A 24,946-nucleotide genomic window follows, 5' to 3' on the forward strand; every position below is an offset into this window, starting at 1 on the left:
TTGTGTTTCTGAGTGGATTAGTAATTCTCTTATTAAAGCAAAGAACTCCATAATTAACTGTAGTAGCAACTTCAGATTATGAACACTTGATAATAGGATTTTTATCATTTATTTTGCTCCTACAAACAAGCAAAGCCAACTTGGTGCCCCCACAGGTTGCTGAGTAAATTACAACGCTCCTCAGTAACGTCAAAATTACTTGTTTGCCAGTACGGCAACCCAAATAATCGCTACAGCTTGCAGTCGTGTTGTTTAACCCAAGTGTTTCAGGGTGAGCATTCATGTTATGGCGGAGAAGGGAAAATTTTTATTTTATTTTCTGAGCATTCCAGCAATACATTCAAATCATGCAAAAAAAAGAAATTGAAAAAAATAATAATTGGAAACTACCTGGACACGCATGACGTCACATTAGCGCATTCGTCCCGAATGCCTATATAGTTTATAGGCTTATCAATGCAGTTGTTGTAAACATGATAGGGCTTCCTCTACACACGAGGGCATTACTTCTGCATATAATCTAATCTGAGATTTTAACATTTAAACGTATTTAATGCACAATTCAAGCAGGAAGTGCGTACAAGCATCAAGCTAACAAGTTACGGTAATTCGGCGGGGATTGAAAGTGATAAAAAGACAATTCTTCTGCTCAGTGCAACATGTCATAAAATAATATCGTGAAAAGGAGGTTGCAATTCTAATATGATAAAACACCTCCGGATATATGGAATAGAGTTGCTTGTATGTGCGCTGCATCTTGGAACTTCCTGTGCTGCCTCCAGCTGTGACCCCACTGTTATCACACCGGTCAGGATCGGGTAAGTAAGGCAGTAAAATATCTCTTATGCCAACAAGATAAAGTAAAACAGTGGGTCAGCACAAATGCAAATGGACAGCTAATATTTAGGGGAGTCAAGAGACTAAATACACACACACTAATTGACACAAGACAATGACAATGCTTGACGAGACTAGGGAGGCACAAGACAACATTAAACACAGATCATGATTGAACTAAGCTAAAATAAACTCAAACAAAACCCAAAACAAAACAGAAAGAAATTAAACTAAACAAGACCTAACCAAAACCATGAAACAAACAGAACCCTTTGAGAAATTCATAGTGCAAAGTTCATTAACTCTTTGACTGCCAGACGTTTTCAGAAACGGGATGTCGCCAGTGCCAGCCGATTTAAGCATTTTGACTGATCTTTCAAGGTCCACAGAAAATGTTGTTTGGACTATGGAAACACACTATATACTACCAAATGAAAGATTGAACTCTTATCTTTCATCAGAAAAAAAAGTTTGTTTCTACCTTATTCCGTTCTTCAGTAATCAACAATAGAAAATGGTTAGTTTCACGAAATGCTCTGTTTTGAAACAAAAAGCGGAGAAAGAGCTTTTTGTGAAACGATGTTATTTCATGCACTTTAGTGAATTCTACATTTCTTTTTGTCCATGAATGATGCCACAAACACCTAAATAGTGCTTTACTTCTGTAAAACGCTATCACCAACAATGAAAAAGTGTTTTTAGATTGCAGAATACGTTTATTTCCATTCAACAGTGTAACAATTTGACAAAACAATTTCGCAAACTATTTACAAATGTGTGCAACTGTGGTACTATTTACAATTATGTGGATGTTTCAAATACAGTTTTTCTTTTTGTAACACTCCCCTGCGTGCAAGGAGAGGGAGCAGGATTTGCACAACAGATTAGTTTCACTGCAGATTGTCCCTTTCGCGTGCAGGCGTTACACTTTCTTGACGGCCTTTTTTTCCGGGGAATAGCAAGTAGCAGACTGTACCCATTCCAACGATGAATATGCATTGGACTCAGGGTACTCTTCGTCGTCTGATTGAACGTCCGCCTGTGCAGAAGTGCTCGGTTGTGCTCCGCGTTTTCCGGTGTTAGCATCGCTAGCCGGTGAACCTTTATGACGTCGTCATAGCCGCCGCGTCAACGCTTCCAACTTCAGCGTCAACCTCGGAGTCACCATCATCATCATCGATGATGATCATCGTCGTCATCAATGTGCTCTTTAGCGTTGGTTGATGCCTTTCGTCTTTGAAAAAAATTCCCAAGTGTGAGCTGCTTGCAACCGGTCGCCATTGTTCGCTTCCTCGGCCATCTAGCTCCGCCTCACGTCATCTACTGCCGCGTCAATGCTTCCAACCTCGGAGTCACCATCATCATCATCGATGATAATCATCGTCGTCATCAATGTGCTCTTTAGCGTTGGTCGATGCTTTTCGTCTTTGACAAAAACTGCTCGAGCGTGAGCTGCTTGCAACCGGTCGCCATGTTCTCTTCCCTTCCCCAGCCATTGTCCCCTCTAGCTCCGCCTCATGTCTTCTACTGACGCCTACCCAATCTTGTCAAAAGAGAGTCATTGCTGCCATCTAGGGGCCAAAAATAGTCATTAGGCTAACTAGATCTGCTTGAAACTTTCACCACAGCTGGCCAAGGCTTTCCTCCACCCGTTTCAAAAAAAAAATTGGATGACGTCTTTTAACGTCATTGGCGGCCCTCTGTAGGTTTTTACTTGATGTCTTTTAACGTCCATGGCAGTCAAAGAGTTAACAGCAAAAACTTCATATAATAAAAAAAAAAAACTGAAGTTTAAATGATTTCATACCCCCAAAATCGGTGGTTAATTCACTCATTCACTCAAACTATGTAAACTTTTTAGTTAAGAATTGAAATTGAGAATCAAATGGAACCGGAATGCAATAGAGGAACCAGGATGGTCCAAATTCAAATGATGCCCAAATTGCATTTGAAAAAAAACCCACACAAAAAAAACCCACCACAAAGAACAGCGCTGTATCATTCTTGCTGAAATCATGTTGGATTGATATCGGACAGAATTCTAGGCAATAACGGTATAGGATCTGAAGTGGATTTTTTTTTTTTTTATCGGAGCACCCCTAAAAAAAATTACAAAAACTTAAAAATAAAAAATAAAAATAAAAAAACACTGATAAACATTCAACCTACATTTTCCATGAAAAAACGGGGTAATGGTGAACCCCTCTCACCCCCAAAAATAAAAAAAATATGTATATTTAAAATAAAATAAAAAGATCACTGTTACTCAGGTCAGATAACACAAACAAAATCACAGCTCAGCTTGTGAATGTCACGACCAAACTGGTGAGACATGATTGCTGTGTTTAAACAAGTGGGGGTGCATAGAACATATTGTTGTAAATAATCGTTTTTGTTTTACTTCTATAAGGTTTGATAAACCAAATGTGACAATGTGCGAGATTTCAAACAGTGTTGTCCACCATAGAAATGAGATGCAGTAGTTTCAGACTTGAATAAAAGTGTCATGTCTTCCTAAAAAAAGAGTAAAAACAAACAAACAAACAAAAAACAGCAGAGAAAGCTTTTATTGATTAAAATGATGTATTTGCGGCATTGGCTGTTGTCAATCAAGCAGAGTGTTGGTTACACTTCAGTAGCATCTACTTGTTGTTTAAACTGGATCTTAACATATGTAACAGACAGTGGCGTGCACTGACATTTTGGGGGGGCAAGAGTTCCGTTCCGTCTTCAATTCCGCTTATTCGCATCTCAACAGTTTCTATTCTTTCGGAGAACAATTCATTCAGGGCTAAGAGGGTCTGTTCTATGATGTGAGGTATGCTGATTCAGACTATAGGTGCACCTTGATGGTTGCAGTGAGATGTTTTTTTCCTTTTCTTCCATGAATACAACATTAATGTCCTTTCATGTACAGCAACTGCAGTGACATCATAACCATAAATGGAAAACAGTTGGCACAACAATGGCAACCCAGCCATCAAATACATCCAAATTTGATCTCCTCACTGGTCTGAATGACATATGTCTTTTGATCACATTTGTCCCCCAAGGCAAGGGTGGATTTGGTGTTGGGTTGAGTAAGCTTTGGACTTATAGGAACGCATGAACCACATCCTGGGTAAGTACTGGTGTAGTGTTTACATCTTCAAGGGCATCCGCCACAGCATATTGCCGGTCTCTCAGGCGATTCCAGTTGGATAGTATATTGTGGTATTCAAATACCTTCTCATAGTTACCCACAGAGTTGTAGAGTCTGATTAGACCTCTGTAATCATACTCCAAACCACTGTAGCCATCTCCAAACAGCTTCTTTCCTGTAAGAACAAAGTTAAGTATTACACCATTTTACATTACAATTATTATGATTTGATTTGTGATCACTACACATTGTTATTACAGTATTAGGCTTTTATACGGTTTCACAAAATTCTTATTCGTAAGTCAAATAATTATATAAAGCTGATAAAGCCAGACAATTGAGCAGACAAAAAGGTAATATACAGTGTCTATTAAATATTATTAGTTTCTCTTTGCATATCTTTCATGGTCGACATAATTTGGCTTTCTGACATTAATTTACAATAAGCTTTTATCAAAGATTTTTTTCTTTATTTTTTTTGTACGGTGGTGACTTGAAATATAAGTTTATAAGCTTTTTTGAGATGTACCAAATAGCACTAAAACATATAGTAAACTAAAAGATGACGACAACCTAATTAAATAAAAATGTCAAGTTGACGCTTCTGGTGTGACCCCTTGGCCATCATGAGGCAATCTGATACAGACATCCAAAACACACAAGGAAGAGTTTCACAACTAACTCGGTCTGTTTTTAGAGGCTTGTGCTCACACTTTGGTTTACAATAAGATATCCACTTCCCAACACACAATAAGGGCTATATTTTGGACTTAGTCTCTTTCTTTGGTCTCACACACACCCTCTGCCCATACACTGACCATTTTCTTATAGCCTTCAAATTTTAAACTTCCTCTGTTCGAAGTCACCCTCCACCAAATAATTTCAGTCCGCATGTGGCGAACATCATTCGGTTGCTAATTTTTGCAACCCCATCATAGACAAAAACAAAAAGAGAGTCTATTTTTCTTCTTTTTGTTGTCTTGCCATCCCCCAGTGACTGGTCTCTTTCAAGGTGACCGGCCATCTCTGGAATGCGGACCCCTTCCACAGACCAAGAGGCCAAATATAACATACCCGCCCCGCCCCCAGAACAACAAACTATGACGTAATGTGTGCCATTCTAAAATATTAATACTATGGATTATTGTGAATGTGTTTCATGTGTGAGGGCATTCCCTCATTTGGCATTAATGTATGTACGAGTTGTAAACTTTGAGTAACTTTCTCTTAATATCAGTCATGGTTGGATAGAACGGAACTTCAAGATCAAGGAGTTTGGCTACTGTTAAAATATATTCTCAAAGGACCAAAGTTTAATCTGAACACTTTTCACAAAGAAGATTAGCTGGTAAATTAACACTCATCACATCCATGAGATGTGGGAGTGACCCTGCTTTTGAGGGTTGCTAGCTACAGATAAAAAAACAAAACAATATGGCATATCTCAATATATATATATTTCAATGTCATGTGTCCATTTTTTTTCTTTTATACATCTTATATTTATGTAGACTTTTTTTAATATACAGGGTGTCCATAAAGTCTCTTTACCATTTAAAAGAATTATTAAAAATGCAATTGATTAGATATTTTATTCAGATTTGTTCTATTGTATTCAGTGTTTAAAAAACACACACGGTGTTTATCATTACTGACCTTAAGCAAAGGATTTCTGATGCCATTGCCACAATTGATGAGGCTATGCTACAGCGAACATGGCAAGAAATCGAGTACCGTCTTGATGTGCTTCGTGCAACTAATAGTGCCCATGTAGAAGTGTATTAAAAGAGGTAAAAAAAAACTTTAATAAACGCTGAATACAATAGAGCAAATCTAAATAAAATATCTAAATAATTGCATTTTTAATAAATTTTTGAAATGGTAAAGAGACTTTATGGACACCCTGTATATATATTTTTACATTTTACTGTTTCTGTCTATTAGAATGGCATCTACAACAGACCACATCTTATTTGCAACGTCAACAACAGCCGAAAAAAAAGGGCTGACAGGTTGAAGCCGTGGGTTATTGAACCCCGTCCCCTGAATTCATTTTAGACGCTTTAATCATTAAATACTCAATTCATACATGAATTATGAGACATTGTGGCACATCGCTGTCATTCAGTCCCAATACAACGTGTGTGTCTAAACACGTTTCCATCAGTTCGTCTTGAGTGAACGTCGCATGTATTGTTTTTTTTGCCAAAGGTTAACCTAATTCGCGCTACAATCCAAAACATGATGAAACCGAACATCGGCAACCGAATCTCGCCGAGAGTCCCGGAATCGCCAAGACGACTCCGAGATCGACCAAAGCGTAGTTGCCGATGGGATACTCAAAGCACTCATGAAATTGTCGAAAGAGTCTTTGCGGTGAGCTGACGAATACACCTACTGACGTGACTCACCAACAGTGGTCATGAGCGGGTCCGCCAGAAGCTGAAACTCATAAACCGCATTCTGACTCAACGGTACAGGTACTTCGGGTTGACTCCAACACTACTACCGAGTTGTGCGAACCGCGATCTACCGATGATGTACAACCGCGATCTACCGATGATGTACAACCGTTCCAACAGCTTTTAGGTGAACTCACCACCAGGGGGTTAGCTCGTAAATTGTATCTGACCGTCACCCTGGAGCGAGCTCTGACCTATGAAACCCTCGTAGATCCTGAGGCAGACGTCACGGTTATGTCAACCACAGTGTTTGAGCAACTTCATGTCGAATCGCTAGCTAACGACCGACCGCTCTGCCTATAGCGTTGGCCACTTACTGTTCGTGCCTTTTCCCCTAACACCCAACTGGAGACTGTTGCAATGGTGCATTGGTCCGTTGGCCCCCTGGAATTCATCCATCCAGTCTATGTGGGACCCATTGAGTCGGTCCCCTTCTGATGGGTCAAGGGGGTTGGTTTGGTTTGCTTCCAACCCATCATCGACTGCCAGAAACACCAGATCTGTGCCCAGGTGCGGCAGGCTCTGCAGACACCACTCCCGGGCCATGCACTGCGACTCGGGCGCAGCCACCACCAATGGAAGCAGGCGCCCCCACAGGGAGCTGGGATACGACACCTTCTAAGGCAGGACCTCTCATGTCTCCTGTGTGACCTTGAACCGCCACTGGCCGACGCAGGGTACGCCCCTTGCATCATTAGAGGTGTCCAGGTACAAGGCACACCCGTCTTTGATGTTGTCCTCGCCTTGTGGGCTGACAAATCAGCCATTTCTACAGCTTTTGCTGACAACATGCGGTCTCATGGCCCAAACATTTTTTTCGTCTTGCCGGCTTCCTGGGTGTGCCGGACGCTGCCCCACACCCTTTTGGTGGGTGCAGACTTGCTTGTTCGCCTTGATGTCTAGGTCGACACCATCAACAATGTACTGCGGTCCCTCACCAACTCGGAACCTCTTCCAAACAGGAAGTCTGGGCAGACCATCCCAATCAGTGATCAAGTGTGGTACTATTTGTTCGCGCAACTGAATGCTAGTACACCGCGAGCCCAGAGGCGCATCACCCAAAAATGTCTTCCCAGTTGTGCCGGACCCTATGAAGTCGTTGACAAATTGTCGCCCACCTATCAAATTAGGATGAATAAAGGACGTCAGGGGGATCAATTGAGGTAGGTCCACATAAATTTTGAATGCCCGGACTCGCACCTAAACGACACTCGAGCCAGGTAAATCGGCTTATTTGCAACATAGCCCTAGTTGATCTCTTATACTCCACTGCCATCTGCTGGCCATTTTTGTAATAACTACCATTGCTTAAGTTGTTCTCTGCAGTTGAGATGCTGCATTTAAGCCTTCTGTATGCTCTAGCATAAAAAAAAAACATTAAAAAACTTAGAAATATGTCTTTGGGACACTTAAAACATTTAAAATAGAACACATTTATGCATTTTTGGGAGCAAATGAGTTAATATGAAAAGAAAAATGCACTGAGCTGTAACCATTGTCTTACAAACACCATTATGCCATGTAGTGACAGAAAAATGACCAATACAAATCAATGGCAAATTCAGTTTTTTTTACAGTACAGTACATACGTTTCATTTTAAAACACATTTATGAATTAATAAGAAATTACTGTATGCAATACAAAGCAACAAAAATGTGATTAATTCTGATTAAACATTTAATCGACTGACACTGACTGGTTGTTTTAAATTTGAACCAAAAAAAGAAAAATCTTAAAACAAACACCCAATGACTGACCGATAGCAATGGAACGCAGGTACAGCCTCTCTGCATCTTCATATTGGTTCATGTCGTAGTTGTAAAGGGAGGCAAGGTGACCCACAGATAGCGCCACCTCATAGTCCTCATGGCCGAGAAGTTGCTCCTTAATTTGGATGGCTTTTATGTGCATCTCCTCCGCTTCCTAGTAAGAGTCATGATGTAAAAACAGACAGCATTTATCAAACTAAAATAACAATAAATTAGCTTTTATACAATCTTCTAATAATGCCACGTGTATCCATGTAGTGGGTAACATGAATGCTGATCTATCAGATAAAACTTCCTTGTTTGCAAAGCTTTTGTTGCAGTTCCGTATACAATGGTCTTTCGCTACTTCGTGGCGGGTCCATAATTTATCTATTATGGAATTTATCTTGGGTTGTACCTCGCTATTTCGCGTTTTTTTTTTTGTGGTAAAGATTATTACCCCCACCACACCGCCCCATGCCCTCCACCCGGATTTACTGTATTCATTATCTATTTCTTATTATAGTTACAAAGTTAAGTGTTTAGAAGTGTGGAAACTGTGGAGGTGGCTTTGTTATGGCTCAGTAGAAGCGTAACTCGCTCCCAAAAACAAATTTTTTCGACACTTTGCGGAAATTCACCTGGGTGGGTGTGGAACGTAACATACGCGAAAAGTGAGGGAACACTGTACTCGTCATAAGCTTACATAAATAAGGCCTGGCACTCTACATTAGGCTTGACCACTGCATTAGCACTGCTCATGCTATTTTGAGCTCAATGGAGATTATGCACAAGGCAGCTACTGTATATCTGATCATGTTTCTTTTGTTGTCTCCCAAATAAGGTCCGTGTAATAAATTGAATTGGTCTAAGATCACAGATGAGGATTTGATGTCACACTATTTGAGAACTGATGTCCTTTTACGTAATGTACTATTTATGTATAGTTGAATGAGCCACGGGTTTTCCTGGCTCAAATTGAGCCCGTCTCATTTTAAGTTATTGGTACTCGCGGCGGTGCCCTCCTGCGGCCGTTTTAAGATCAAGAAATTAGAATTAGAATTTTGAAATTATAGGAATAGAAAGTTGCCATTAAGTTCATGCAATTTAAGAGAAAATAATATATTGGGATATAAAGGTATTTTTTCTTAAATCATCTGTCATTTTTGGGTGGGGATTTTTTATGTAAAAATGGTATTTGGTATCAGTATCGTATTGGTGACTACTCAAGAGATGAGTATGTATCGAGCGGAAACAAAGTGGGATCGAACATCCCTAATCCTGACCATTCACCATGACGTGCATGTATTCTGTAAATTCAACTGACTCACTTTCTTTTACAGGAAACATACTTTTAGTTAAAAGTTCCAATAAGAATATGACTATTATGTTAAAGCATGAATTCATTAAAATGGTTCTGCCACATTTCATGAGTGGCAGTGGAGTCTCAGCCACTGTTTTTTGCCAGGATTGAAAATATTGATTTTCATTACATGACGTGGCGAGACACAACCAGGCGCCTGCCGACTGCAAACATAAACAATATATACAAACTAAAAACGTTTTGCATTTACAACATTGAACTGTATTTACAATTAAATAACCATGTTAGAAGCCATGCTGTTATGGCAACTTCATAATATCACATTTTTCGCCAGGCTCGAAGAGTGTGCACAGTTTGATGAGTTTTCGTACATGTTTAGGTCCCCAAAGAAGTGATTGTTTTCTGAGAAGAATAAAGAAGAAGAAAAATAAGTTCTACAAAAACAATAGGGGCGTTGCAGCGGTCGCTGGTAGAGCCCTAACTAGAGCTGCGAGCAGCTATAAAGGGCCCTCGCAGTCTAGCCCACTTTGGGGTACTTGCACGTCGGGGTACTGGCACATGGGACTTGAGATTTTATTGAAAATGGAACAATAAACTACATAGGTAGTTTTTGTTTTGTGCCTGACGTGATTTGAAAAAACATGTCTGTGACATGCATTTGTCAAAATTGGGATGTAATATTTTTCCTGTCCCTAAATCCACCCCACCCCCCCCAAAAAAAACTTCAGCTGTTTTAGGGGTGTGTCATTTTTATGTAAATAGCTGCACCAGGTCACGCCTAGGTCATATACCCTTCTCTCTCGAAGGGGCTGTGATTTTGGCTAGGTAGCCATGTGCTAATGTTGTGAATGGAAACTACTGGCCATGGGAGCAGAAGCAGTGTGGTAACCGTACCAATTTGAGCCAGAAATATTTTTATATGTGGATAAGTGGCATAACGTTTTACCGTAAGAAAAAGTGGTATAACGTTACTACAGAGACTATGTTGTAGTGTTAGTTTGCGATTGTTTAGGCAATGGTTATTTTGCTGTAACCGACCACTCTCCTGCAAGTGTTATTTTGCCGAGAATGTCTCGGATTTGCCGTGAATGCTTGTAGACATTTACAAAGGGGTATGAATAACACAAATGTGCACATTTAGGCCACTGCGCAGTCGCAACGTGCATGCTGTGTCGTCGAGACCACTTAGCGGCCGGTTATCATCACAAAGTCAGTCAACTAGGTGGCAAGTTGCCAGTTACTGCAAAACAACCACCGTTAAATGTATCTTGGCAAAACAATACGCGACCGCCTCAGTATTATCCAATCACCGTCTGCTTTGTCATATCTGATCTCTTGTAACCAAACAACCTCAACACGACAAATGTAGCTCCCACTTAAGCCACTAAAAATACACTGGTTATATGGTAGAACGTATGGTATGGCACATCTCTAATTGAAAGAATAGGAAGGAACTCCATCCATCTATCCATTTTCTTAACCGCTTATCCTCACAAGAGTCGTGGGGGACGCTGGAGTAGTCGGGTAGTAGGCGGGGTACACCCTGAACTGGCTGCCAGCCAATCGCAGCAGCAGCAGGAAGGAACTCTAAACTCTTCCATTTTTCTTATTTGCAGTAGTTTCACACCGTTTGGACTGATCCGTTATGTTTAAACGAGTTGCAAATCCAGCTCAGAACAGGCTTTTACTAACAAAACAATCCTTCGAGAAATGCTGTTGGTACACATCCTTATTAATCTACTGTCTTCTCAAAGACTCAAATGAAGGAAGCAACCACGTTTTCCTGATCGTTGTTTCCCCTACTCCACGGAGCAGTTGCGAGCAGTGGGTGAAAAAAAAAAGGAGCAGCCAGCTTCTCGAATTTCTGTGGGTGTGACAAACTTTTACCAGAGGCGGTGCCACTAACCCGAGGGGACGAGGTCGAGTGCACTTCTGTGTCTTAAAGTCACCAAGTCACGTTAGTTTAAATCTGCCCATTTAAAACACACATTTTAGAAAGGAGGAGAAAGCTAAAGAAGTCGCGGACGGACTTTTTTCATACCTGGTTGGATTGTAGACAGGCTGGGGATGCATATTATTGATAGAAAACCCCACTAAGGCTACGTTCAGACTGCAGGTCTTAATGCTCAATTCCGACTTTTTGGTGAAATCCGATTTTTTTGAGTAAGCGGTCACATTACTTATTAATTGCGACCCTTGTCTGTCTGCTGTGTGGACGTAATGCGTCCCCAAAGTGACCCGCATGCGCAGAAGAAGATACAACGTCACTCACAACGCTGTGTTTACAGAAGTAAATACGTATGGTGCTGCGTGTCAAGGCCACGGAGAAAAAAAGGAGAGGTCTCCGTGAGCTGAGGCGCTCAAACAGGCTCGCCTCATTTTCACAAAATAGCGAGGCGAGCCTGTTCGGGCGCCTCAGCTCACGGACACCTCTCCTTTTTTTCTCCGTAACGATGACATCACGTCATTGCCGCACGTAATAAATAAGCCGTCAGCATGGCTAAATTACCAATATCAACACCACAAATGTCATCTTTAGACTTCATGTTTTAAATGGGATTAAATGAAAGTCAAATATAAAGTCACAACTGTTACTCGAAACAACTTCGTCGATTCACGTACATCTCCCGAGTCGAGCGGACCTTCTGGATGCGTCAAGCATAACTCAAGCTTAATGCACCCGCCCGCGTGGAGAGCATATTGGCTTTTTGGGGACGTCAAGGTTGGATACATGCGACCTAGCCGTTCAGAAAGCGGTCACATTGCAAAAATTCGGATATCCAACTGGGACTACATATGAAAGTGACCCAGATCGGATATGAAAAAAATCGAAATTGAAGTCAGATGGGCAAAAAATCCGATCTGGGTAGCATTTGCCTGCAGTGTGAACATAGCCTTAAGTGCAATTTCATACTATGAGACCTTTAAGTCATGCTCCAGTGCCACTGACACAGGTGTACACTGGTGGTCGGAGGGGCTCTAGGAACACACTGGCAGCCACACTTACGTCAGTCTCTAACCCTAACCCAGGGCAGCTGTGGCTACGTACATCCGTAGTTTACCACCACCAGTGTAAATGTGTGTGTGCATGAATAATGTATCCATTGTGAAGCGAGTGTCCAGAAGAGTGCTATACTAGATATATCTGATGCATTATTATTTTTATTATTATTATTATTATTATCATTATTATCAAAATAACCTGGTATTCATTATTTATCTATTCACTACATGTTTACTGTTCTATTTGGATAGTTAATAGCATCATGTATCTGTGTAAAAAGAAAAAAAAAGAAAACCATCTAACCTTGAACTTTCTCATGGACTGATAGAGCCGTCCTAGGTTGCCATAGTGTTTGGCTGTCTGGACATTGAACTCTCCAAAGGCTTTCTTTGCCAGCTGCAATGAGGACAAGTGCAGATCATGAGCCTCCTGCAGTAGGCGCTCTTCTGTCTCTTTATTGTGGCAATCAATAGCAATTTCCTCCAAGATCAGGGCTAATGTGAAAAAGGAAAAAAAAGGAAACAACATTGGAAACAAATGAATTGAAAAATTATCAGTAAGGTAGATAAACATGACAGACATGGTTAAATTTGATGTCACATTGGCATAATGATGACTTAGACCAACTTTTCCACATTTTACAACCATAAATATACATATACAGTACTTTAATTGGATGTCAAATGACAGCATACTTCCCAACATTCCAGGCGGGAGACAATTTTCAACCCTATTCTTGCAGTCGAACATCCGGGTGAATATAACGTCACCGCCCATAAACGCGACGCCATTTTGAAAAAGGGACAACCGCTTGACGTTGCTGTTCTAGAGCTCTGGATTACAAATGCATTGAACTCCTGTCTTATTTTCAATTTATTGCCCATCCAAATGGCTTAAGCTTGCTGTGTTGCAGGTTGCTGTACCACTAGGAAGAATTTGAAGCCATATCTGCAGTTTCATTCACCTTCATTGTTCCTCGTGAGAATAAAAGGAGAGAGATATAGGTAACAGCGATTAATCAAAACAGATTACCGCGGGCCTTTCTTGTTGTTGGGAACCTAAATCCAAGCATTCTTACATTTGATTGATTGATTGGTTGGTATGAGGGTCAATACATATTAATAAGCATTTCAGTAAATATTCTAGGATTAGCCAGAAGGCTATTTTTCATATGCAGTCCCGAGACAGATCGTAAATGTCACTCTAATAAAATAAAAATAAAATGCACAACAATACATTCACGAAAAAACTATTAAGTTAAAATAACATTTTACATAACAAAAGCAATTCATTTACTAAAATGTACAATAAAACCAGCAAGGGATAAACAAATACAGGAAGCATGAGAACATTCAAAAGCCAAAATGCAAGCAGAGCAGCGAGAGCAAGTCTTGTTAGTGTTGACATTTCTGATGATCAATTAACAATTTTTTAAAGTTCTAGCTTAAATGTAAATTATGTGTTTACATTTCCGATGATAACAGGAGTGAGATCAGCAGCTGGGTTCGAGAAAGCAGTTCCACCAATAGCGCTTTTACTAAAGGGAACAATACAAATTCCCCTTGCTGCGCCTCTGGTTCTACTATGGTCAGTTGTTCGGATTTTAATAAAATGGCAGGATATGACACAGATTTGAATATTTGACCATGTTTTCCCAAGTGAGTATCTTATATTGCTTATTTGCAGCCAACATTGTATTATGTGTGATTGGCCTCATGAAAAATACATTTTCTGTTACGAAAGGTACATTGCCAATTCGATGTGTAACATTTGAAAGACGAAACACTGGGTTGAACTTTGTCAAATTGCGATGAGGTGTGCGTGTGTGCCACTTTTAGTAGCATGGGCCCAAGTAATGTTGTATGACGAACAGTACGTTGGAACTTCTTCATGTTTGATTTTGGAGCTAATGGTTGCATTTGGAGCCTGCAGCACACAGAGCTATACCGATGCATAGCTAGTAGAGATGGATAATGAAAGAGACAAACAGACACCAGGAGCAGACTGGCCAACGGGAATTTTATGAGTTTCACAAATGCCCAGTCCATTTTCCGGTCACACCAGTCGATAGCGTATGTTGCCAGCCGCCGTGCGTACTCCCTTCCCACGATGACGAATAGTAATGGCTGTTCAAATGTTCAAAATTGATCTGCGACAAGAAATAGGGTTTGAGAGGATAAAAATGCTTTGAGAGAGTGTGGCAAGAGGCTTTGGAACGTTTTGCAACACTGAAGGAAGCCGGCCAAAAAAGCAGCACTCGCTACATGCGCGGACCCTCCCAAGCCTGCACCACTCAGTGATATACGGGCTTAAAGGCAAATATAATTGAGTAACATCGGCATAACAGTGAAATTTTATGTCATATTTTGCATGCAATATCACCAAGTGAAAGCACAAAGATGCTAAAAAAGCGTGAGCCAAGTACCGACTGCGGGACTCCACATTAATGTTACGTAGCTTGGAGGTCGCATTGCCATGGATTACATGGTGCATCCGCTCTGAGCGGTAAGAACCATGAGAGTGCTAACCCTGAATCAATATATGTTTCAAGGCGTTCTAGTAGTATGTTATGATCGACGGTATCAAAGGCAGTGGTAAGATTGGGTAATACTAATATTGACAAGGTACTGGAGTCCATTGCTAGGAGAATATCATTAGTCACTTTAAGCAGGGGTACAGAGGCCTTCTGGGTCGAGGTTGGGTTGCTTAAGTCATAGGTGTCAAACTCCGGTCCTGGATAGCCGCAGTCCTGCAGGTTTTGGATGTTTCTATTTTCCAACACAGCTGATATATGATCAGCTCATCAGCAAGCTCTGCATACGCCTGATAACGATCCTGCGTATTAGAATCAGCTTGTGTTGGAAGAGGGAAACCCCCAAAACCTGCAGGACTGCGGCCCTCGAGGACCGGAGTTGGACAACTATGGCTTAAGTAGAGGTTGAATAACAGCGGTGTCTGAGGAGAGTGATAAATTTATCATATTTTAAATGAAAGGTCCTAAGATGGTAAACAATTATTTAACCAGTTTGCTGGGAAGTCGGTCAAGCAAGCAAGTTTTCTGTCTGGCCGCACTAACCAGTTGTGTAAGGTTTTTAACTTGACCGCCAAAAACGTTTAATAACGTTTAGTAAAATCCAAATGAGTGCCGCCAAAAACGTTAAAAGACGTTAACTATGTTTTGTTTTTGTTTTTTGGGGAAACGGGTGGAGGAAAGACTTGGCCAGCTGTGCTCAAAGTATCAAGCAGATCGAGTTAGTATAATGACTATTTATGGGCACTAGATGGCAGCGATGACTCTTTGGACAAGATCGGGTAGGAGTCAGTAGTATAAGACGTGAGGTGGAGCTAGAGTGTTGAGGGGAGAATGGCTGAGGAAGCGAAAATGGCGACCGGTTGCAAGCAGCTCACGCTTGAGCGTTTTTTTTCAAAGACGAAAAGCATCGACCAGTGCTAAAGAGCACATTGATGATGATGATGGTGACTCCGAGGTTGACGCCGAAGTTGTAAGCGTTGACGCGGCGGCTTCGATCACGTCGTAAAGCCTCACCGGCTAGCGGTGCTAACGCCGGAAAACGTGGTGCACAACCGAGCACTTCTACAAAGGCGTTTTTGCCAAATTGTTTTGTCAAATTGTTACACTGTTGAATGTAAATAAACCTATTTTGCTATCAAAAAACACTTTTTCATTGTTGGTGGTAGTGTTTTACAGAAGTAAAGCACTGTTTAGGTGTTTGTGGCATCATTCATGGGAAAAAAAGGGTCAAATTCACTAGAGTGCATGAAATAATATCCGTCCGTCCGTCCGTCCGTCTACTTCCGCTTATCCGGGGTCGGGTCGCGGGGGCAGCAGCTTTAGCAGGGAAGCCCAGACTTCCCTCTCCCCAGGCACTTCAGCCAGCTCCTCCGACGGGACCCCAAGGCGTTCCCAGGACAGCCGAGAGACATAGTCTCTCCAGCGTGTTCTGGGTCGTCCCCGGGGCCTCCCGCCGGTAGGACATGCCCGGAAACACCTCCCCAGGGAGGCGTCCATGAGGCATCCGAACCAGATGCCCGAGCCACCTCAACTGGTTCCTCTCAACGTGAAATAATATCGTTTCACAAAAAGCTTGATTTCTCCGTATTTTGGTCCAAAACAGAGCATTTGGGTGAAACTAACCTATTTTCTATTGTTGATTACTGAAAAACTGAATAAGGACTGTTTAAGTGTTTTGGTTACATCTGTAAACCACGGAGTAAGCCTTTTCCGATGAGTTTTAATTCTTAATGGCGCTACAGTATTAAGGGCCATTAATAAAACAGCATTAAAAGTTATTTATAAGATTATCTATTGAACCAGTATAAAAAGGAAAGGACGCAGTTGCCAGAGGTACAGTGGTAACTCAGAGAGCGCAGAAAATAGTTGAATAACTAATATGAGGGCTGAACCTGATACATTCTGCTTTCAGGGTGAGCGCTTTAAACCACTACAGTCCAGGATTCACCAATTCCGGTCCTCGAGGTCCAGAGTCCTGCAGGTTTTAGATGTTTTCGCCCACTAGCACACCTGATTCATATAATCAGCTCATCAGCATACCTGATAACAATCCTGATCTTTAGTATCAGGTGTGTTGGTAGGCGGAAACATCTAAAACCTGCAGGACTCCGGACCTCGAGGACCAGAATTGGTGAACCCTGTACTACACCATTCGTTCACTTAGGTCCAAAAGTGCAGTGAAACGTCCATGTCAAAATTACTGGACCTAAAACACACAATGTTTAAGGGGCAGAATGTTAACGTGGAGGAGCCAATTAAACTGTGTAGCACTCCCGCCGGTTCTCTGCTTTGGAAAAACGCTGTTAGCAACGAGCTAGGTTGCTCCAGCTCTCCAAGACGTGTCTGTGGCACTCTCAAATCCTGTGAGAGCCAAGAGCCGAATGGACGCAGTCTTGTCAGTTGGAGTGACCCCAAGCCACTTGATCTTCAGATGTGAGGCGTATTTTATTCTGTAACTCCAACTCCAATAGCTCGTAAGTGTAATAGTCGTGCTCTTGCCTCGCTTGCAGTAGAGCGCCAGCGGCTCTGTCTAGCAGTTAAGTGGTGTGACCTTACAATCAATGCACATCCAATAACTTAACAAAATAAAAGCATTACACTTTGTTCAAAGGAGTCACTATGACACAATTTAGCAGTAATAAATAATAATGCATATATTTGTGGGGACTGGCATCAAGTTGTATTTTACAATTTAAAAAATGTGCAGAAGTTGGAAAGTTACTTCATGTTAAAAATTAGATAGCTCTTAATATGAAAATATATTTTATGTTTTGTTTCCAGTAAAGTTGAGTCAATTTACAATGTGCATCCGTATTGAACTTAATTAAACAAAAACATTAAAGGATGTGCAAAGGAGTAACTAACACAATTTAGCAGTAATACATTAAATAACATATTAAATGCATATATTGGTGGGGACTGGGTCAAGTTGTATTTTACAGTTTTTAAAATGTGCATAATTTCACATATTACTTCATGTTAAAAAATTAGTCAGCTCTTAATATGAAAAAAATGCACTGAGCTGTCACCATTGTCAAGCAATTATGCCATGTAGTGACAGAAAAATGACCAACACAAATCAATGTCACACTCTTATTTTACAGTACAGTACCTACTTTTAATAATTAAAAAAAAATAATAATTAGTTTTACTCATAGCACAATATTGCTTTTATTGTCCACAGGGTGCATAAAAAATAAATAAATACATAAGTACATATGTATGGATAGGTCTGATGCCGTTGAACATTTTGAGTGGTGGAAAGTAAAATAATAGGTAACACTTTGAGTACACACTATTAAGCATCAGTTAATAGTGAATTAATCATTTATAAAGCATGTTTCTGACATGAATAATCATTAGTATGTAATAAACAGTCATAAATGTGTAACCCATCGTTAATAAGCTCATCTATAATGTGCTCAATGACTGCATTTCCATACTTTATAAATGATACATTCAGCATTTCTAGATCATGTATTGCATCATTTACTAAGCATCTCCTTAGGAATCGTCAATAGTCTTTGAAGATCATTTAGAAGGAAGGCGGAGGTGGGGGAGTTTGTAAAACATTGTAAAACGTCTGAAGTCCACTTGTTTATGTTTAACAAATTGAAAACATTATAAATCATGCTGTTTCCACTAAGTACTGTCTCAAATGTTCTCCAATTCCGATACTGTAAATGTATAGGATGGTATGCCGAGGCGGAGGAGCAATATGGCGGCCTTGCGGCTTCAAAAGTCTTGGCTTATCGGCTATCCGGTAATATATACAGATCAGTGGTCCTCTTTGAGTTCTTCTTGAGCCACTTTATCAATTTTAGGGCATTTCTTTTAGTGGTTTCTTCATTAATAAACTTCTTCAGTCGGGTGAATTTGCGCATTGTTTCCCAGGGGGAAGAAGCATTAAACTGTGGTGATTTTATGAAGACATCCTGCTGTTTTGATCTGATCTGTAAACCCTGTGTTGTACACGTCATCAACATGCGACAAAAGAATATCCGCTCGTACAACGTCATCATTGTGTTGGTGAATGGCGCCAACGTTCAAAACGGAGCTTCTCCATCGAGCAGATGAGTGCAAGTGCAGACCATAGCTGACGGGATTATGGAGGAAAAGCAACCTCAGACACTCGGGCGGACACGGCGTGGAAATAAACACATCAGTGTTGGCGGTGGCCGCCAGTGACTCGCGTGGTGAGTATGTTGCTTGGTTTGCTAAAACACATTATGGATGAGTACGATGAGGGCTAGCTTGTCAGTAAATTTAGCTATAGGCCCAGATTGATTTAACTTGCACATAACCATCAAAGCCCAGCTAATTCACAGACATAATATTAAAACTTAAAAAAGTGCCCGAAAACAGAGGGGTTTTCACAACCCCCCACTCTGGATACAAGCAGGGTGGAAGGCCATTAGAATTCCCATTGCTACCGTTTGATACTACAAGAAAGTGTTGTAACGCTAAGTAAGTGTTAAAAGACAATGTATTTGATATGATATAAATGGACTGATTAGGAAGGTTTACTTATTGCAAAGCTACAACACATCATAGTAAATCAACTCAAATTACTAAAAGAGAAATTACTTCATTTTTTTTTTTTTATTATCTGGACTTGATATGGTTTCACTTTAGAACCATTGTTTAGTCATGCCAAAATCACCAGTGTCTGAAGATAAACTAGATGCATTTTGTGAACAGTTTCTATCTATTACTAGGTGTGTCCACAGCCCCTACTGCACATCTGTCAGACAAAAGAAAATCCCACGAGTTGGAGATGTGTCAGATGAGGGTAGAGTTACAAAAGAAAAATATGGGTCGGTTCGGAAGTCGGGTTGGGGTGGCCGTCGGCGGGGGGTTCCGGGGGTAGGTAGGTGGCCGGAGCCACCCCCTTGTCCCCGTATCCTCAGCCGGGGCGCCCCCTCGGCCGGGGTCGGTTCTCTCTCTCGGTAATGATCCTTCCGCAGGTTCACCTACGGAAACCTTGTTACGACTTTTACTTCCTCTAGATAGTCAAGTTTGATCGTCTTCTCGGCACGCCGCCGGGGCCCCGAGGTCTGATCCTGTATCTGACTCCTCCTCTAATACATCCTCATCAGAAGAGGACAAGAAGAAGAAGAGGCGGAAGAAGGGGAAAGACAAAATGTCTAAGAAGTCAAAGAAAGTTGAAAATGGAAAATAAATAATTGCTAACTGCTTACTGCTGTACAATTGTTCCTGTCCTGGCTGGTACAATGTGTGGGTGATTTTTCTTAGCGTGAACTCACGAAGGGTCCATTCAGGGGTAGCAGTCAGTTGCATTGAAACCATACAACTAAGGCTGCAACTAACGATTATTTCAGTTATCTACAGTACTAATCTGTTTTATTTTTTCAATTAATAGATGGTTTATATTTCCATCCTTTTTTTCTAAAACAGGACATTATTTTATATCGACAGTGCATAAACATAACATAACAATATTTGGTTACTGATTTAGTCTAATGTGAGGATAATAATAAAAAATGTCCATGAACACAGCTATTGTTTTATTGTGGTTCAAAACAAAGATAATCAGTCTGCTTTCGTGGACCACTACAGAAACTGAAAAATATTTACTCCTTGAAGAGCCGAAATTCTGATTATTTGGACAATTTTTAAATTTAAAAAAATCTTTCTAAATGATTCATCAATTATTAAAAATAATTGTTGCTTAATTTGATCATTGATTAGTTGTCGATATATTGTTGCACCACTCTACATGCAACCATGCATGCAAACCAATGTAACCATGTTTACTGTGGATAACACCAATTTTTTGTCCTCTGAATTTCAGCCCAAACTCCGAATCAGGTGGTGTCTCGGTACAAAAAAAGTTCTGAGGATGTTCAGTCGAGCAAGGACCATGTCTGCTGCTTTCAAGTGTGTTGAGGTGGAACGGAACACAGTTGCTGTCAATGCTTCAATCGCTGAGCTGTCCATTGCTGCACCCACCAAATATAAGGAACGCCTTAAAAACACTTGGGTGAAACAAAAAGTGTACAGAGATCCAGAAATAGGAGACACAGTTAAAGCTTACAAAATTTCCGGAATGCTACTTCCCCTCAAAACAAAGTGATGCTTGATTAAGATCCATCAAATATTTGAAGGATTGGGGGGCTATGGGTGGAAGTTTCTTGAATTTTGACACACATTTTGTTATTTTATATTGATGTTTAACATTTATTGTATCTGCTGCAAATATTGGAATTTTTTTTTTTTTTTAATCAAAACATTTTATTTGTAACAATCTTACTCTTACACTTACTTACTGTTGGTGTTTTTATTCAGCCAAGTTTCCCTTTGTGAACGTTAATATGAATAAAATAAAGATTAAAGCAATATGTTCTGTATCCCCCTGTTGTGACTTTCCTTTGTCTTCTAACAGATTTTTGAGTCGGTATTTAGGCATTGTTAGCTTTTAAAACTCATTTATAATTTTTTTACAAGGCATAGATAGTGCTCACTCTAGATGAGCTCACAAAGAACACGTAATTAATGAATAGTAAGTGCTTTGTAACTACTTCAATTGATGATTTAATGAGTATCCAAATTTGGGACAAAATACCTTAGGTGTTGTAATTATTATTTTTTTGTCAACCCAAGGGCTAGGTGGCACTATATTTATAACTGACTATTGTCATAGAGGTCAGGTCGTGACTATAAACATACAAGTGAAGTTTGGGATTTTTTGGAGCATGCACCGGGGAGTTATTACGTATTTTGTCTTTCATGGCGCAGGAAATATGAAGCACAAAATATGATACCCCGCCCCTTTCATACAGTATTTAGAAAACTCAGGATCCCCCCCCCCGTTGATGGCCCAGGTCCTTGACATGGTCCAGGCCAAGATTTAAGTCAATTGGATCAAACGTGTAGGAGAAATGAGCAAGAGTATGCCCCCTGTAAATGTTAAAAAATTGGCAAAAATCGTACATTCAAAAATTCGTAGCTCACTTTCTGTTTATTTAAGCATAAGGGTTGTTTTCTTGGCGAACAGTACCTTGCCACGCCCATAGCAATTTGTGAAAACTCACAAACTTTGTGTTATGACATCATAAAGGCCGAAACACTTTTCTGAGCAAATATGAAGTAGATCCAGTTAACATGGTTGGAGAAAAAAGTAGAAGAAAAAATGTAAAACAAAATTTTGCCAGTCGGTGGCACTATCAGTACGAAAAAATAAAAGTGTGTAATGGCCACCACCTTTGGCGAAAAGTTACAATATTCGGTGTTGGGCATAATCAACATCTTAAGGCTTTTCTGACAAAATTTTAACTGGATCCTTCAAACGGACTCGGCACAATAGATAAAAATGTAAAGGCAAAAATTTAATGTCACCACTAGGTGGTGGTACATGTATAATCGAATATCATCATATAGATGTTTTCAGGCAGTGGCTATTAAGATGCATGAGAAGTTTGGGATTTTTTGGGAGCTTGTACAGCAGAGTTATTAAGTATTTCCTCATTTTTGATGAAGGAAATATTAAAGGCAAAATTTGGGGCCCCGTCCCCATCATATAGTATTTCAAAAAGTCAAGATTTTTTCCCCAGTTGTTGTCCCAGGTCTTGAGATGATACATGCCAAGTTAGAAGTAAATCGAATCAAAACTGTTGGCAAATGGGCAAAAAGAATGACCACAGCAAATGGGCCAAAATTGGACATTCAAAAATTCATAGCTCACTTCCTGTACATTTTAGGATATGGCTTCCGTTGAGACTTTTTTTGTGTGTCTTGGGGTGCTTCACGTGCCTGCCAATTTTTGTAGCCCTCGGTCAAACGTGCCGGAGTTGGTGCATATTTTTTCGCTAGGTGGCGCTATGTTTTTATGTTGCTATGGCAACTATATAATATCAAATTTTCCGCTGAGCCTGAGTGTGCAAAGTTTGGTGAGTTTTCGTAAATGTTTAGGTCTCCAAAAATGAGATAGTTTAAAAAGAAGAAGGAGAAGAAGAAGAAGAAGGAGGAGGAGGAGGAGGAGGAGGACAACAACAACAACAAACCTTCCTCGGGTCTCCTGACGGTCTCACGACTCTGGCTGGAAGTGTTTGGTTTAGGTGAACGGTATGGGATTTTTTTAATAGGTTTTAGGTGAACTAATGAATACACACTCACACGCATGCATACACAAATTTTTTTTTTAAATAAGAAATACAAAAACTTTTAAAAGAGAGAGCAATGATGATGACATGTCAAATCTGTAAAATTACCGAATGAACAATACTGAGCTCTCCAGGAAAAAACAAACAAAAACAAACAAAAACAACAACAACAACAAAACAATGGGGACCTCGCAGCAGTAGCTGCTCGGGCCCTAATAATTCGAACGAAAAACAATAGGAACCTCGCAGCGGTAGCTGCTCGGGCCCTAATGATAATAATAATAGCTGTAATAAAAAGAGACAGAAAAATAAGATGAAGTAATTCACAATTAGTAAAACATAACTCTAAAACATTGTATATTATATATTAAAGTGTTTATTTGATCACATTTATTGATCAAATTTCTAGGGCCATTTGTATTTTGACCGGTGTCCAAACACCCTGTACAATACACGATAAAATGAATTTTAAAAAATAAATACGTTAATAAAATAAACGTAAAATATCTAGTGACCATACAATTTCATTCAAAATATGTGGTTGTACAAGTTTTTTTCAAGGCAAGTGCAAATAATTAAATTCAATACAACAGTGTGCCAGAATAGCTCCCATTTAACCGTTCTCCACACAAACTATAGTGTGTCCGTCTGAACACTTGGTGGCACACTGGACAAATACAGAAAAATCAAGGGGTACGAATACTTTTGTAACCCACTGAATGGCTTACTTTTGTAAGCCGCTGAATTGCCTAGTAGTGAGTATGCCTAGTAGTGAGTAAATATTGCCTTGCCTTACCTTTGACTCTCTTAGAGGATGCTAGGAGCAGATGATCCTCGGGCAGAATATGAGTAATGATGTCTATGGCACGTTCTGCATGGAATCTTGAAAACACACAGACAACTTGACCATTTATTTCAGTAAATTAACGCAGAGAGGTAGAAAATGCATTCTAGTCTTATAGCCAGCAAATATGTCTCTATTTAAGAGAAATACTTTACAGAGTGTCACATTTCGGTCCATAGCAATTACAGCTATATAAAGGTAACATGCGTTTTCAAAGTAGACACATTTACAAACTGTAAACAATATTGATCAATTCCTTTCATCTATTTTCTCAACCGCTTATCCATCAAATTCATTTATGACATTTGTATTGTCCAGCGTCTGAAGCGTCAGTAAGCAATCAGTGTTATGGCAGTAATGAGTTAGCGTTCAGTGATTTCCATTACAAAATATGGACAATGTGTAACATTTTGACAGCTCTACATACATATTACTTAATTGGACCTCAAAATCATCATATGGCACCATCGCGTTCTAAAAGTGTACAGTTGGATTCTTAACTCTTTGACCGCCAAAAACGTTAAATAATGTTTCGTAAAATCCTACGGAGGACCGCCAAAGACGTTAAAAGACGTTCACTATGTTTTTTTTGGGGGGGGGAAACGGGTGGAGGAAAGCCTTGGCCAGCTGTGCTGAAAGTATCAAGCAGGTCTAGTTTGTATAATGACTATTTTTGGGCACTAGATGGCAGCGATGACTCTCTTTGGACAAGATTGGGTAGGCGTCAGTAGAAGACGTGAGGCGGAGCTTGAGTGTTGAGGGGAGAATGGCTGGGGAAGCGAAAATGGCGACCGGTTGCAAGCAGCTCACGCCTGAGCATTTTTTTCAAAGACGAAACGCATCGACCAATGCTAAAGAGCACATTGATGACGACGATGATGATGATGGTGACTCCGAGGTTGACGCCGAAGTTGGAAGCGTTGACGCG

General features: G+C 40.3%; 1 protein-coding gene across 2 annotated transcripts in view; it reads right to left on the reverse strand.

Annotated features, from left to right (window-relative positions):
• Positions 1–3,386: 3,386 nt before the first annotated feature.
• Positions 3,387–24,946, reverse strand: part of appbp2 (amyloid beta precursor protein (cytoplasmic tail) binding protein 2) — a 92,029-nt gene continuing 70,469 nt past the window's right edge. For both annotated transcript variants that reach the window (XM_077566486.1, XM_077566487.1), the window contains 4 exons: positions 23,971–24,056; positions 12,822–13,012; positions 8,200–8,365; positions 3,387–4,154 (listed from right to left, as the gene is read on the reverse strand). In XM_077566486.1, the coding sequence (XP_077422612.1) occupies positions 3,931–4,154; positions 8,200–8,365; positions 12,822–13,012; positions 23,971–24,056 (667 nt within the window). In that variant the 3' untranslated portion in view covers positions 3,387–3,930. The remainder of the gene's footprint in view (positions 4,155–8,199; positions 8,366–12,821; positions 13,013–23,970; positions 24,057–24,946) is intronic.

This window comes from Vanacampus margaritifer, chromosome 5 (genome assembly GCF_051991255.1).
Source record: "Vanacampus margaritifer isolate UIUO_Vmar chromosome 5, RoL_Vmar_1.0, whole genome shotgun sequence".
Taxonomy (NCBI): domain Eukaryota; kingdom Metazoa; phylum Chordata; class Actinopteri; order Syngnathiformes; family Syngnathidae; genus Vanacampus; species Vanacampus margaritifer.